Below are 15,722 nucleotides of genomic sequence, written 5' to 3'. Positions count from 1 at the left end.
CATGGAATATACGCACCGAGAAAGTATTTGTTTTAACTCTACGCTTCATTGTATTTGAATATTGTGATATATACAATAAAATTATTTTGACGCATAATTGATTAACAAATTATGTATTCTTAAATGTGTTAAATCTGTTCGACAATATTCTGTTACGAGTCATATGCAGCACACATTTCTAGACTGTGATTCGAAAATTCCTCGCTTTTCCTTCAAGACTGAATCGAGGGACTCTACAATGGGGCAATTGCGCCATCTAAAAGACAACTTGTTTATTGCGCTAAAATGTCAAATACGGCCGTTTTGTTTCTTTACGTGATGAGCTGTCTCGCTTAAGATGAGTAGAGCAGGCACGTAAAACTTCAACATACTCACTTTGTGACAGATAAACACTTCAACCGAGAGGTGTGTTTTTAAAGGCATAGTTTTTGTTACTCGTTCTGGATGTACAATGAATGCCACGCCTTCAATTGTCTTCAATTGATGTACTGTATATGTTTATAAACATCCCAAAGGTGCTACTCAAACAATATTTTCCCGACATTTGGTATAACAAATAGACAGCGATGAGCTCTCTCGTGACCACAGTTCACCCAGTGCGCATGCGCAGAGTTGAGTTACTTTGCCCCACAAATCAATTGTTTTCCCCGAGATGTCATGTAATTTAGACTGACTGAATTAGTGATATTTACTTAGGGGAATTTGATAGGCTGTTATTTCACAAAAAACGTCGTTCGTGTCTTCAGAGAGTTGTTTTTATGTCGGATTGTGTGTCGATGGTCACGTGAGGTCCTATGAGTCACGTGATTTGCGAAAAAGAAAAATGGCTGCCCACTTATCATACGGGAGAGTTAATTTAAACATTTTGAGAGAAGCAGCACGAAAGGAGCTCAGGGAGTTCTTGGACAAGTGTGCTGGAAGCAAGGTAATATTTAACTTGTAGGCAAGAACAACAGGAGACTCATCTCTGCCGTAGACAGAGGAACGGAGTCAGGCTCTGACATCGCTGTGTAGCCATCAACAGAGACTGCTAAACAGTGTTTGGAGCTTTGACTGACATATGAGTTGACGTGACATATATCAAAAATATTTAAAATTGGCAAACTTTGAAATACAGATGGTGTTTTTTACACATTGCAGATCTTATGTGCTCTGTACCGGTATTTGCTTTTGTTCTGCAGGCCATAGTTTGGGATGAATATCTGACTGGACCTTTTGGACTAATAGCACAATATTCCCTACTTAAGGTAACTGCACTCTTCATGTGTATTCATATTGCTGACTTAGTAAGGCTTTTTTGTTCATGCTACCAGAGTTGAATGCAAAAACCTGCCTCTTCTGCTTCATATCAAAAGTGCATGTTGTTCTTTGGTTCAGGAACATGAGGTGGAAAAAATGTTCACCCTCAAGACCGGCCGGCTCCCCTCGGCCGATGTCAAAAACATCATCTTCTTTGTCCGTCCAAGACTAGAGCTCATGGATATTATTGCTGAGAATGTATTCAAGTAAGTTTTATGTGTCTCGATTTCAAAACATGGTCCTTTAAAGACAGTCCAGGATTTTAAATCCCTGAAAGTCACCCTCATACACGACTAACTGCCCATGGCTTGTATTTTGTCTTGTCAGTGAAGATAAGCTGCATTCGACCCGTGACTTTCACATCCTTTTTGTACCCCGACGGAGCATGTTGTGTGAACAAAGGCTGAAAGAGCAGGGTGTGCTTGGCTCCTTCATCAACATTGATGAGTATATCCTGGACCTGATTCCCTATGATGGTGACCTGCTGTCCATGGAATATGAAAGTGCCTTCAGGGTGTGTTTAATTTTTGCATTTCAAAGAAAAATCAAGTATCCCACTGCTCTTTAAATGAAGTACCTTCTCTCGGTGGGCTTCTCATGATTATAAGAGTTCCAAGATGGCGCGCAAGTAGGCAGCCTTCGGCAAGTGCTCTTCAAGAGCCTTGCTTTTTTGTTCTTTTTTTGTTGTTTTTGTCTTTTGTTTTGTCACATGTTGTTTCATCGTGTGGACCTGATATGGACTGTTTGCAGCGTTTTTTGGCCACGACATTTGTCAAAGGAGAAGTATCTGTGCTTGGCGGTTGCACCTTCTCGGCAGCACGCCTTTGCCAGCACAGATTTTGATTGGGAGGAATGTCGGCGCCATTGACTGTCGGTGCTGGACAGACCTGGGGCGCTTGTGTTTTTTGTGCCTGTAACGGTCAGCATTTTTCACAACCTCATTTTGTTCAGTGGAGATGTCAGCACTGTTGGACAGTCGGCGTTGTTGCGGCGGGATGGATGGCTGCTGAAGTTGAGGATGAGGAGAGAGGAGTGTTGGTGCAGCGCTCCAATGCGTATTTGGAACAGAGAGTCGCCGCTTGGAATTGAAATGGTTTTCCACGGTACAGGAGAAGTGAACCAATCTCTTTTTTTATCAATGGATGCTACAGCTTCTTGTTGACTTTGAAACTTGGCTTGTAGCCGACGTGTGCGCATTTTGAGCATGACGTCTCTGATCCACTGGTTAAAGGACACTTTGATTATCTCTTCTTTCATCTCAAACTGCTTCAAACAACAAAGCGTGTGACGGAAAAGTGGTTAGGACTGCACGAATGTCCATGTTTTATGTTATGTGTTATGTTTATTACTTTACTTTTTTTTTTAAATAGAAAAATTATCACTGATTCAGCTAATTACATCCAAATGCATGTTGGGTTGTACGACATCCAGTGGTCAAGATAGAGATTACAATCACTTGGTTCACGTGTTATTAGCAGCAGTATCCATCACATGATCAGTTGGCAGACAATTGTGGGATGAAAAATTCTGTAACATGAAAAAATTATAAAAAGCAACCATGGTTTTGTCCTGAGTGTGATATTAATTTATTTTGCATTGTCTTACAGGAGTGCTACTTGGAAAATGACCAAACAAGCCTTTACCACACAGCCAAGGGTCTTATGACATTACAGGCATTGTATGGCACCATTCCACAGATTTATGGAAAAGGAGAATGTGCGCGGGTGGGCAAAGCAGAAAGAATTGAACAACAAAGCATTTTATTGCGTGTCCACTGATATTTACTGTCTGTCTTTTTCTGTTTGCTATTAGCATGTTGCCAACATGATGCTGAGGATGAAAAGGGAGTTTGCAGGTATTCAGAATCAGATCCTGCCCGTGTTTGACACCCTGCTTCTCTTAGACCGGAATGTAGACCTGCTAACTCCTCTGGCTACACAACTCACATATGAAGGTCTTATTGACGAAATATATGGAATCACTAATGGTAAGGATATACAGTATATTCATGAAATATGTCTTACTTCTTTGTTTAGTGACCAGGTTCTATTTAAATTTAATTTGCAGGTTATGTCAAGTTGCCACCTGAGAAGTTTGCCCAGAAAAAACAAGGTGAAGCAAGTAAAGATTTGCCCACAGAGCCCAAGAAGCTGCAACTCAATTCAGCAGAGGAGCTTTATGCTGAAATCCGTGACAAAAACTTCAATGCTGTTGGCGCAGCACTCAGTAAAAAGGCCAAAATTATTTCTGCTGCCTTTGAGGTAGGTCCTGCTTCAACTTTAAACCACCCCGACTTGTTTATCCACTCTTAAACCTGCAAAGATGTGTGCTATATTTACAAAAGCTACTCAAACGCTATGTTGTCATCTCTTTCTGAGAGCCTAACTGAATTACAATCAGATAAAATTGTAATCTGATATGTTGTCACAAAGGTTTTGAGGGAAAATCCATTTGATTAGGGAGTTGATGGTAAGTGTAAAGAGATAAGATGAAGTACTTTTTCCATCAGGAAGCGTAACAATGTTCCCAGTGTTTTCTTATCATCTTAGTATGGCAGATTAACTATCGATATGTCATATTTGTTGTCTTATTTTACAGGAACGACACAATGCAAAAACAGTGGGCGAAATTAAGCAGTTTGTTTCGCAATTGCCTCATATGCAGGCAGCACGGAGCTCTCTGGCCAACCACACATCCATTGCAGAACTCATTAAGGACATAACAAGTCTGTAAACAATCAGTTGCCGTACTTCCTTTTACACATCTGATGAAGAACAAAAGTTTGTTTAACTACCAAAGTTTGTTTCACTGGGTCGTGTCTGTTTCAGCATCTGAGGCGTTCTTCGATAACCTAACAGTGGAGCAGGAGTTCATGACTGGAGTTGACACAGACAAGGTGTACCTACCTGTAGTCTTTGAACCCATCTTTTATTCAATCTATTGCAATTATATATTTCTAGTGCAAGTTTGCTGTCAAAAACAGATTTGAGAGTTTTGAGAAATTATGTATTGGGTATACCTTTAATATCGTGGATGTTTTATAACCCAGGTGAACACGTACATTGAAGACCGCATTGCCCAAAAGGATCCCCTCATCAAGATTCTGCGGCTTGTGTGCATGCAGTCCGTCTGTAACAACGGCCTGAAACAGAAGGTCCTTGATCACTACAAGCGGGAGATTCTTCAGGTAGAGTGAAAAATAAAATGACATTTAAAAAATGTCCAATAAATCTGTGTTAATCTATGACGGATAGATTTTATTGAATGGACAAACATTTCGGAACATCTGGTGGTTCCTCTTGCAGCAAGTTCAAGAAAATGGAAATGAGGAGGTGCCCTGGTATTAAATGTGCAATTGTCCAAAATGTTTTTGTAAAATGAACAATTAAGGTTTCGGTGGAAGTGAATTATGTTATTGTGTATGGTTGTGCTTTTTCTCTGTAGTGTATGATGATACAATAGGGTTTATTCCTTTACTCTCTTTTTTGTCAATAATGATATCTTTGGTGACATCCATTAATTTGTATCTACATGTCTGCTTTTCTTTTATATAAGACCTATGGCTATGAGCACATCCTGACACTGAACAACCTAGAGAAAGGGGGTCTTCTGAAACCGCAGACCAGCTCAAGGAATAATAACCCGACTATTAGAAAAACACTTAAATTGTGGATGGAGGATGCAAATGAGCAAGTATGAATAGCAGGCAATTACATGTTTTAACTTTTAACTGTGATGAGGACATGGTTATATTTAGTGAGTTGATTTTGTCTTTCTCTCAGAACCCCAATGACATCTCCTACGTGTACAGTGGCTACGCACCATTAAGCATCCGACTCACCCAATTACTGGCCAGGCCAGGGTGGCGAAGCATCGAGGAGGTGCTGAAGATGCTCCCGGGTCCACACTTTGAGGAGCGCCAGCAGCTGCCTGCTGGACTCCACAAAAAACGTAAGAGCCAACACAAACAGTCTTCTTTCTGCCTGCAAGACATAGATAAGAGTAAGGCTTTGTTTGTGTCAGGGCAAAAGCGAATGAGTAGATGGATCGCACTAGGCTGACATTGTTACCCTACCTCTGGCAGTTTGCGCTTGTTTTTGTATGTGTACATGTGGTTAAAGAGAGGGATAGATAAGAACACAGCATTTATCAAGTCACCACCAGCACTTCCATATTGGCAGTTGAAGGTGTCAACACTGATGGGAATGACACTCACTTTGCAATATGTTAATTAGAACTCTGAAATTAGATTCAGTGGCTTGCTTCTGCTTGCCCATGTTAAAACAGATTTTCAAAGGTGATAATAGAATAGTCTCAGCAAAACTGATGAATAATTGTATGCTTTTAATGTTTATTTTTTTCTCGTCGTGGCTTTATGCACCTATAGTTGTATACCACTGTATATCTCAAAGTTGTGGATCAAAAAATGAGAGCTACAATCAGGTTTGTATATTACTGGATGTGTGTGAGACGACATCTATGACTAACTTGCAGGCCAGCAGGGGGAGAACAGGACAACACTGGTGTTTTTCCTGGGAGGAGTGACATATGCCGAAATAGCAGCTCTCCGTTTCCTTTCTCAAATGGAGGACAGCGGGATGGAATACGTTATAGCGACAACCAAACTCATCAATGGTGCATCATGGATCAAATCTCTCATGGACACACCCGAAGCTCAGATGAATTGAGTCAACTGTGACACACCTGCACACATCAAACAACCCTTTGATTGACATCTCTTCATGTTAGTATCAGCATGCTGCAGGTGTCTCATTGATGTCCATGTTAGGGAAACGGATTGCGCTCTTTCTGTTCCTGGATTGTACTGAGGTAATGAAAAACTGGCTTATTGTTACTGTACACTGTGAGAAAGTCACTTCTCTGTTAAGAAGCTATTGTATGTATTAATAAAGCGTTTGTCAAAATGTAATTTGTGAGGAAAAATGTATTTTTTTTTACAATTATTGTTGATCGTTCCTCTTCTTTGTGTGTATGCTTCTTCCTTTTCATATAAAATATATTAACGAAATCAAGAAGTTAAACTGGTCCCTCTATTATTCAATATTGTCTGCAACACTACTGATGTGAATGCATCTTTTTTATTTTTTTTAACAGAAGATTTCGATGAGGGAGGTGGGAGTAGTGCTGTCATCACTGGCCCAGCCCTCGGAAGGAGCAATTAGTGCAGTAACAGGCCTCCCGATCAGCCGATAATGCTCCTGCGCCGTCTGGAGAGCTCAGGCCTCAGCATCCTATCATTTGACAGCACAGGACACTGATTGAATTAGGAAGCCATTTGCTCAATGTTCCGGCAGAGAATAACTGTGCGGCAGCAAGGCTTTAGGTCTTCAGTCAATATCATCTCCTTGTCTTTACCGTATAAACAGGTCTCCCTGCTGACAGGGCATACTCGGTGTACTCTTCATGGATAAATCCATGTTTTTTTCTAATTAGATTTATGAGTAAGGTTTGCTTGGTGGGTTTTATATTATACTAGTGTGGGTCTGAGGAGCAGGTGCACAGGAGGCATAACTACCATAAGGATCAATCCCAGGGGAATAAAATCCTTGTGATCAGTTCTTGTCTTTGGCTCCTCCTCAGCTGGGAGTTGAAAGGCTGCAGGTTGCACCAGCCAACTTTGCGGCTAGGAGAGTAACAGCCCGCCCTGTGAACACCGCCGGTCCTCCTTCAACAACATCAAGGTATGAGTTTTAATTTAAAGCTACAATAATGACGACTGTTGCTTGTGGATGTTTGGATGCTTTCATTTTGATTAATATATCATTTCTTTTACCATTTAGCGGAATACAATTTAACATCATATAGCTTTATGATGCTTCATAAACAGTACATTGTTTTATAAGTGTGTCTCATTTTAGCAAGTAGTACTTACAGTATTTTAAAAATTAAAGTCTTGAAAGACTTCCTCTTGGACAATTGATGGTTTGACTGCAACTTCTATCACAGTTTTACATTTCACTGGTCCTTTTTTTTCATGTAAATTTAATGTTTTCATATTTTTGTGCTTATTTTTAGTTATGGCCTTTTCTGAGTGTGAATTTTGAAGAGCATAGTTTTATGAGAGCTAAAGGAATGACTGAAGACGCGTTGTTTGTGAAATTAAGATCAATACTGAAACCTTTTAGTGCAATCTGCAGATTAATTATTAAACAGTAGTCAACATGAGCGTGTGTCCTCTAATACAATTGCTTGAATTGAAATGCTATACATTATTTATTTGCTTCATTATTTCGTGTCGTGACAAGTGTGTGTTTGCAGAATGGGACGAGGTGGGAACCTGGGACACCTGACTCCTGCTGCTCCCAGGCACATGACACAGGAGGTGCATCTGGATTCCGAGCCTTTGTTTATCCGCTTCCTGCGGACATTCAGGGAAATCCTCAAATTTGTCCTATTCAGCTACACCGTGCTTTTTGGTTCTTTGCTTCTCGCCCGTTGGACCACTTACTACATGGTGGGAAAGTAAAACGACAAAAAAAATTCAACCTGCACTTGGACTTGGAGCTCTGTACTCAAATTGAAGATGTTTAATTTTGGACTCGAAATCCACACCTCAGTAATGCTTTAAATGGAAACATGTTTTCCTGCTTCACTAGTCTATACCTATCACAAAAATGTCATAATTTTGTAAGAATGCAATAACCAAACTTGCTGCTGCAGGTAAAAGAGGAACAATTACAATCAACAATTTGAATTGCATCAAATTAAATGGTGGGTGCATTCTGGAACTGTTAATTTTGATGCAATGTAAAATTGATCGCAGCAAATGATGTCACAGTACCAAATGTGCCGTCCAAAACATACAAATAAAACGCTTTTACATCTGTAATACACTATTACTAACTGATTCCAAGCGATTAAATACATTTTCGGGAGGTTGACATTCATATTTAGCAAGCCGCGCAGAAAAAATGTAAGGATGCGTATATGTCTGAATTCAGACTGTATTTGCTCGCTGTTTTTACTGCTTGGATACTCATCTCAAGACACTAACCAGGCCAAGAAATTATATGGCACACATATGTCCAGGGCCTCCTTTAAGGACCCTGATGCCCATACTTAATAATGTCCATGTACCTGTAACACTCCTTGTTTTTTAATTTGTTGATAGAGGATGGGGTGTTCATTAATCGAAGGCTTAAATGTAATACACAGAAATGCATATAAGAGAACTGTTGTATGATATGAACGGTCCTGTTTTAAAGTGAAAATGTAAAGTAAACTGTATTAAAAGCTCTAACGTAAAACTGTTTTTTTTTTCTTGACAAAACTCTGTGCTTGATGCGTTTGATTTTGTTCATAGAACCACTACATTGAACAAACGGGTTTGGTGTTTCCGGTTATTTCAAACGCAACTGTCATCGCCACTTTTAGTAAAACTAAAATTATCATATAATTAAATTACCATTTCTGGTGGTGTATTAAGCTAATTGGCACAGATAAAACGATTTAGAACTAAAATATGTATCATTTTCTTGGCTCACCCTCGCCGCTTTCCCGGCATGGACTGGCACTATTTCTCAACGCCACCCGCGTTGGCCATTTTGAAAGTGTGATGCGGGGAAAGGCGGGGACGAGGGAATTCTTAAAAGTAGAGTGCAAAGTCTTAACCTCTGTGCCTAACAATACTGTACGTTGTTAGCATTCCTTATCAGATGATATTTTCCCCTTTTGTAACAGTTGAGCCAAGATTGTGTATGCTTGTCTTAAAAACATTGGCAACGCTCGACGCTTCATTCCTCCACATCTCATCGGCAGTCAGAAGCAGCAGGGTCAGCAACAACAGTGCTCACAGTCCAGGGCCTGAGACCGCTTCAATGACCCCCCTGCCCCTTTCCCTAGACCACCATCATGGCAGGTAAAACTTGAACGACACTGCGATGCTGCTGTCATTGATCAGTGAGTCACGAATAAAACGCAAATTCATCTCGTCCGTTGGTGTTGAACAAGTAGGAGTTGACTAGCATGTAAGGCAGATGCTTGTATGCAATGCATAGTGTGGGTTCCTCACTTGTTACTCTGAACAAAGTTGCTCTTGGTTTGATGTGGTTTCTGCTAAATGTATTCATGCCTCCTGCAGGGGTCGGTGATGAGAGCGACCAGATGCAATGGTGCTTTTCCGAAGTCAAAGGAGCAATAGATGACGATATCGCGGACGGTAAGTCAATTTGATTATGTTTTCATTGGCACTCGGTGCCTGTATGGAAAGCCGTTTAAGCAATTATTCGATAGCTATGATCTCCAGTTTAAGCTTGATGCACCAGTAATCCATTTGTCCTTGCTAGTTAAACAATAAAGCACACTGGTAGAACAGTTGTCTTGTTAGTAACGTGAAATGACATTTCTGCACACCATTATTGTTACAAATAGGGTACAGAAGGTTTCTAGTTCGTGAGACACCTTCCTTTTTTGGTCTAGTAGTATCACTAGTGCAGTAAAATAGTTTACTCAGAAGGTTTAATTGCGTACCAATGCTACTAGTAGATGAATATTCATTCACCCTGGAAAGGAAAACTTAATTTATTTAATATTCACTTTAGTAAACCCTTGCATATATGTGGTTCGCGCATCATTCACTCATAACAGCGAGAGACCCCAGCATGTGTGGCTGTAAAGATTTATTTTTTTCTGCATTGTGTTGGTCTACTTTTTGAATTGTGTCAAACATCAACATGCCAAACTGCTTTAACAAGGAAGATGTGTGTTCCTACTGAAACAGGACGTGAGCAATAATTATAAGGGAAGTGTGGCTTTATTGAAAGGCGGGACTTGCTCTCAATTAATTTAATGGACCGGCAAGGTATTTTTAGAACAAGTAGTTATTTTATATGGCGGCCCGGTATCCAGTGGTTAGCACGTCGGCTTCACAGTGCAGAGTTACCGGGTTCGATTCCAGCTCCGGCCTCCCTGTGTTGCATGTTCTCCCCGGGCCTGTGTGGGTTTTCTCCGGGTGCTCCGGTTTCCTCCCACATTCCAAAAATATACATGGCAGGCTGATTGAACACTCTAAATTGTCCCTAGGTGTGAGTGTGCGCGTGGATGGTTGTTCGTCTATGTGTGCCCTGCGATTGGCTGGCAACTGATTCAGGGTGTCCCCCGCCTACTGCCCGGAGACGGCTGGGTTGGGCTCCAGCACCCCCCGCGACCCTAGTGAGGATCAAGCGGTACGGAAGATGAATGAATAGTTATTTTATCCACCGGTAATTTCCAAATTCTAAATGTGACCCATAGTAGACTACTTCAGCTGTGTTAATTATTGGGAAAAGAGTACAGCGTTGCAGCCTGTCCTGAAATGAACTTGGATTCAGTATCCCATGTGTAGTTTGCGCTGCGCTTTCCCACTTACTTTGTTTTTCTGCACTCAGCGCTTCTGTATAAAAAGGCTATACAGTAATGCCTTTTTCTTGTCATGGTTGCAGAAGAAGAAGAAGAGGTCGAAGAAGAAGTTGAAGATAAAGAAGTATTTAACCATGACAAGAAGAAGAAGAAAAAGAAGAAGAATACGGCTTGAATACACAACAAATACTGATCAGTGAATTAATGTAAAATGTGGCCTGACCGAACATTGATTTGGACTTGCTTATTAGATCAGAATTCAAGATCATAAAGAATATTTGCTCTAGAAATCGGTTTGCTAAGTCTTTGGCTGTGCAATGTTCACAAGATTTCCTGTGAACTGTGTATATTAAGAGTTTAAACCGTAAATACACAAAAAATGTGATCCCAAAAAAAGTATAATTTCAAAGTAATTTTACATTCCCCTTAAAAAGAGCTTAAAGATAAGGAGTCACCAATGTGGTGCGCGCGTGTACCAGCTAGCCCCCAAGGGCCACATGAGAATCGAAATGTCCTTTCACCAGTGGATCAGAGACACCATGCTGAAAATGTGCACATGTTTGCTACAAGCTAAGTTTGAAAGCAAACAAGAAGCTGTAGCGTCCATTGATGAAAAAGAGATTGGCTTACATCTCCTGTCCCGTGTAAATCCGCTTCAATTCCAAGCGGTTTTCTTCTCTTCTAATAGCCCATGCCCCCCGTCAACAAAAGCATTTTAAATGTCATCCAATCGACTCACTTGTTCATCAACCATCTACATTTTCCAGCAACAGAATAATATGGAATCTGACTGAACCACAAAAACAATTGCTTTCTATTAATTCAGCGTTGTTAGTGTTTTTATAAGCTTGTACAGAGAAGAGCTGTATCAGGCACTTTGTTTGGGCCACACTGTTTAAGAGCTTGTGTTAAGAATAGTGTTCACAATAGTGCCAGGCAGTAAACAGGGATTGGTTGTTGTATTCTGTGGTGTGATTAGCTGTAAATGCTCTTCTTGTTGCCAATTGTGAGTTCTCCCAGCTCTGCTTAATGTTACTGGATGGATGAATGATGGAGAGATACAGTCGATCAGTCACATAAATACATTACTTCAGACCCAGGGATTGTGTACTGTGTGTGTATACGTGCATATGAACAGGCTTGTGTCACTGGTCTTTTGTGTTTTTACCCTGACTGATATTTTCCTTACTGCTCATTAGGGACAAAATAAATCAACTTCATGTTGCCAGGGCCACCAAAGTTTTCACATAATGTTTGCATGTTACCTGGTATTGAGATGCAATGTTTTAAGAACATTATGGTGACACTCCTGTGTTGACAGCTGAAGTCATATCCAGCGTTGAGTTCAACCACTCTGGGGAGTTGCTTGCCACTGGTGATGAAGGAGGCCGTGGTGTCATCTTTCAACAGGACCCAGAGGTATTTTGTACGTAGGCACGTCAATACTGTATTTGAATCTACATGTCCCACATTTGCAGTTTTGCATTGTCGTACCTGACATGATCTTTGCTTTATTGTTGTTGTTTTTTTCTTCAAGAGTAACAATCACCCTCAGTGCCGTGGAGAATACAATGTTTACAGCGCTTTTCTGAGCACGAACCTGAGTTTGACTACCTGAAGAGCCATGAGATTCAGGCGAAGATCAACAAGATGCAATGGCTGCCCCAGAAGAACGCTGCTCACTTCCTTTTATCCACAAATGGCAAGTTGAATTGTCTACTCCCGAGAGAATGCTTTGCAGCCTCTTTTCCAGAATTTTGGCCAAATAGTACATCATTTTTGAAATTGCTAAAAATATACATGCAGTGCACAAAAGCAGAAATAAATGTCTAGAAAAAAGAGAGAGAGAAAAATACTTGCTGGCTCTGACTGTTGTGGTTACCTGCTTTGACAAAACATTTCAACACATTGGTAAAAAGTTTGTACCGATGCTGAGCGCTGTAAACGACAAGTAGAGGGGTTTTAACTTGAAAGTTGTATTTGTCATCATCAACGTCATCATCAGCCACAGATTTGTAATAATTATTGATTTTTAATAATCTGTTGTTGTTGTTGTTGTTGTTTTTTAAGATAAAATCATAAAGCTGTGGAAAATTTGTGAGCGAGACAAGCGTCCGGAAGGTTACAATTTGAAAGAAGATGACGGTAGATACAGAGATCCAAATACAGTCACAACACTACGGGTGGGTATCGTGGGTGTTTTATTTTTTTGTTTGCAAGACATCACAATTTAACATTTTATCATCTAGTCTGAAAAAAAAAGACTGTGGTGAACTCACTGCATGGTCTTGTCCCCTAGGTACCCATATTCAGGCCTATGGACCTGATAGTGGAGGCCAGCCCCCGTCGAGTCTTTGCAAACGCTCACACCTACCACATCAACTCCATCTCAGTCAACAGTGATTGTGAAACGTACCTGTCCTCAGATGATCTTCGCATCAATCTGTGGCACTTGGAGATCACTGATCGCAGTTTTAGTATCCTTTCTCTTTTAGCTCCTCACAGATATCCTCGGTAAAGGAAACTTGTTTATCTTTTCCAGGCTGGTAATTGAGCACATCCTTTCCACTGTGGGAAAGCATGGTTGTTAGAGAGACTGTAAAGGGCAGATGTAGTCTAGCATTGCTCTGTTAATGTCTGTCTTTGGGTTGCAAGATATATTGCAGAATGTATGCATTCTGCTTCTGAGAGGCAAAGAACAAAGCACAGACTGCAATTTAGTCCTCACGAGTGGGTTGCTGAACAAAAATCCATGTTCTCAGTCAAATCAATAATGCAATTGTAATGTGAAAAAAAATACACTCTCTCAACTGGTTGTCTCGATTAACCTATATGTGATTATATTTTGTAAATACATTGCTTTCATAAAGGGCTATATACGGTAAGAGGGTCTGACTGATAACACATGGTCGAATTTGGACAGACACAGGAATAGTATTCACACACAGGCAGGTAATGGAAAGGAATCATGCCGAAGTAAGATATACTTTATACCTCTAAATCATAATCCTTTCGTAAAAGCCCTGCTCAGTCCTTGGCAGTGAGAATGGACCACCAATAACAGGCTTGGAGGCTGGTATCCTGGACGTAAGGTAGCCCCAAGTGTTTTGTGATGTCAAGGTTTGATGCTGCTGCCAACTTCCACAAATCTGTTTTGTTGCAGATGACTTTACCCCTTGAATTAAGTTTCATTTTTTATAATGTTTTATACCGTACCTCTAAAGAGAATATAGTCACTATAGCTGATTTATTTTTGTATAAATTAAGGCAATAGTTAGAGTGCCATCACTGACATTTAAAATTTAGCCGTCTGTCTGATGGCTGGTTTGATTGTATAGATGGAAGGCCGCATGACAGAGTGCAGTCATCTGGGCAGATAATTGTTTGAAAGTTCTGTGATTTTGAGGAGGAGCATACTCCTTCCAATGTGAAGAAAACATTTTTGGTGGTTAGCTGGCTGTGACTTGTTTTTCAAAAATCATTCTTCCATCGGCGAATGCATAGGCAGTACTGTATCTGGCCCTAAAGGGGTAATGGCCTTTTTTTCTCCCCAATTTACTCTTTTGAATGCCAGTCAAGTGACTTTTGCCTTCATTTCTTGAAATGGTATCTGTTCTGTATGCTTTTTTTAATGTACCTGTATTATTATTTAAGGGGGGAGTTTGTGAAGCACTTGGTTTGTAGATGTTGGTTTTATATGAACGAAGAAATTACCTAAAACCTTAAAAGCCTGTATCTCCTTTGCTATGCCTCTGTCACAAGTTGCCAGTCCTTTGGAACAAACGGGTTGAGGTTTGGGGTTTTTTTTCTGTCAGTAACTATTTTCTTATAAACTCATCTCTTGAACCTACAAGCAATTTTTGCAATGATTTTGATGCCAACAAAATGAAGTGATGTCACTTCCTCAGTGCTATGCATAATATTAATCAGTAATGGGGCATTTTCAAAACAATTCTTGGCCTTTTTAGGATTTGTGGGTTCTCTTGGTAACCTTTGGATACCATAAATTTGATGAGCTCATCAAAGGCTTGTACTGTACTTGAATTCCAGGTCTGGCCATCACCCTTGTCCAAAAACATCAACTGCCAGATATCAAATAGAATTCTGTTCAAAGCTACTGCACTAGATATTTTGAAAAACATAAAATCACCCCCATGTTCCCAATTGGTGTTTCCGAAAAGCATTAAGACTTGAGATACCGGTAACCTGACAGATGAATTTCATCTAACATGCCAGACATAGGACACTAAGGGGAATTTACCACTGCTCATTGTTCAAAACATTGTACCTTCAAGAAAACGGTTTGTCAGTCCTAAATAAAATAAAATAAAACACCTTAATCAAAAGCCTATGGATTTTGATTGTTTAACTGTTTAATTGTAATGAACCCGTGGCAAACTACAAGACTGATATTACTACTGGTATATATTATTATATGACTATCAACAGCATGGGAGGCACCTCACATATATAAGATAAGAAACCCCTTCATTAGTCTCGCAATGGAGAAATCCCCAATTCATATATACATATAATATGCACGGTGTGTATGTGTGTGTGTATATATATAATATATATATATATATATAATATGTACAATGAATGGATGACACTCTTTGCGATGTTGAAATTGTACGTCTTATTTCTTTCAAATTGTTAGTCTTATTTCTTTCAAGAAGTTCTTGAAGAAAGCAAATTTGGAATTCAGGCTAGCGTGGAAAACTACTGTACTCTGTGACTGATGAGTGTAACTGTTGTCTGGAGCGTAAGATCACACAAAGTAGCTTTAATTAGTTTTACTAAGTGAGTGACATTTACCTCAACATCCTAATGAATGGTTTAACGTGTCGCAGGCATCAATGACGAAGTTTAGTTTACTTAGTACTTTGTCCACTATCGATGATGAAAGCCGACACCATATGGATCACTGATCACATAAAGCCTTGTGCTTTTGTCAAGATTTGTTTGGGTCTTGACCTCACAATACAGTGAACGTAAACGTATTTTATCATGAAAGTTGCACGTATGTCCAAGGATGGTGTAGGCACACACGTCCTTTACCAAGG

The 15,722-nt window shown here is 40.1% G+C and overlaps 2 protein-coding genes and 1 long non-coding RNA gene across 4 annotated transcripts; 2 read left to right on the top strand and 1 right to left on the bottom strand.

Moving 5' to 3' along the window:
• Positions 1–771: 771 nt before the first annotated feature.
• Positions 772–6,229, top strand: vps33a (VPS33A core subunit of CORVET and HOPS complexes). The gene is made up of 13 exons (XM_052068742.1): positions 772–925; positions 1,182–1,247; positions 1,378–1,505; positions 1,627–1,813; positions 2,907–3,023; positions 3,112–3,286; positions 3,367–3,560; positions 3,898–4,024; positions 4,128–4,195; positions 4,349–4,486; positions 4,855–4,992; positions 5,082–5,250; positions 5,794–6,229. The coding sequence occupies exons 1-13, from the start codon at positions 824–826 to the stop codon at positions 5,985–5,987; spliced, it is 1,803 nt and encodes a 600-aa protein (XP_051924702.1). The 5' UTR covers positions 772–823; the 3' UTR covers positions 5,988–6,229.
• On the bottom strand, positions 5,156–8,301 carry LOC127602563 (uncharacterized). 2 transcript variants are annotated; one of them, XR_007962826.1, is made up of 3 exons: positions 8,186–8,301; positions 6,836–8,153; positions 5,156–5,282 (listed from the first exon to the last, which is right to left on the bottom strand). It is a non-coding gene; the product is annotated as an uncharacterized LOC127602563 (long non-coding RNA). The 2 variants fall into 2 exon arrangements; XR_007962825.1 differs by lacking the exon at positions 5,156–5,282 and adding an exon at positions 6,418–6,551.
• Positions 8,302–8,804: 503 nt separating this feature from the next.
• Positions 8,805–14,988, top strand: LOC127602556 (serine/threonine-protein phosphatase 2A 55 kDa regulatory subunit B alpha isoform-like). The gene is given in 7 exon segments (XM_052068761.1): positions 8,805–9,178; positions 9,401–9,478; positions 11,978–12,075; positions 12,194–12,236; positions 12,239–12,358; positions 12,727–12,839; positions 12,956–14,988. Coding segments are annotated over 7 exon segments (678 nt in total). The 5' UTR covers positions 8,805–9,171; the 3' UTR covers positions 13,175–14,988.
• Positions 14,989–15,722: the final 734 nt, after the last annotated feature.

This window comes from Hippocampus zosterae, chromosome 6 (assembly GCF_025434085.1).
Source record: "Hippocampus zosterae strain Florida chromosome 6, ASM2543408v3, whole genome shotgun sequence".
NCBI classification, from domain to species: Eukaryota; Metazoa; Chordata; class Actinopteri; order Syngnathiformes; family Syngnathidae; genus Hippocampus; species Hippocampus zosterae.
This window is presented reverse-complemented; position numbering and strand designations above follow the sequence as displayed.

Excerpts from the sequence above, each read along its gene's own strand:
- vps33a (XM_052068742.1), top strand. The coding sequence starts at position 824 with ATGGCTGCCCACTTATCATACGGGAGAGTTAATTTAAACATTTTGAGA. Across the intron at positions 1,506-1,626 it reads ATTGCTGAGAATGTATTCAA|TGAAGATAAGCTGCATTCGA; the intron begins GTAAGTTTTATG and ends TTGTCTTGTCAG. Across the intron at positions 3,561-3,897 it reads TTATTTCTGCTGCCTTTGAG|GAACGACACAATGCAAAAAC; the intron begins GTAGGTCCTGCT and ends CTTATTTTACAG.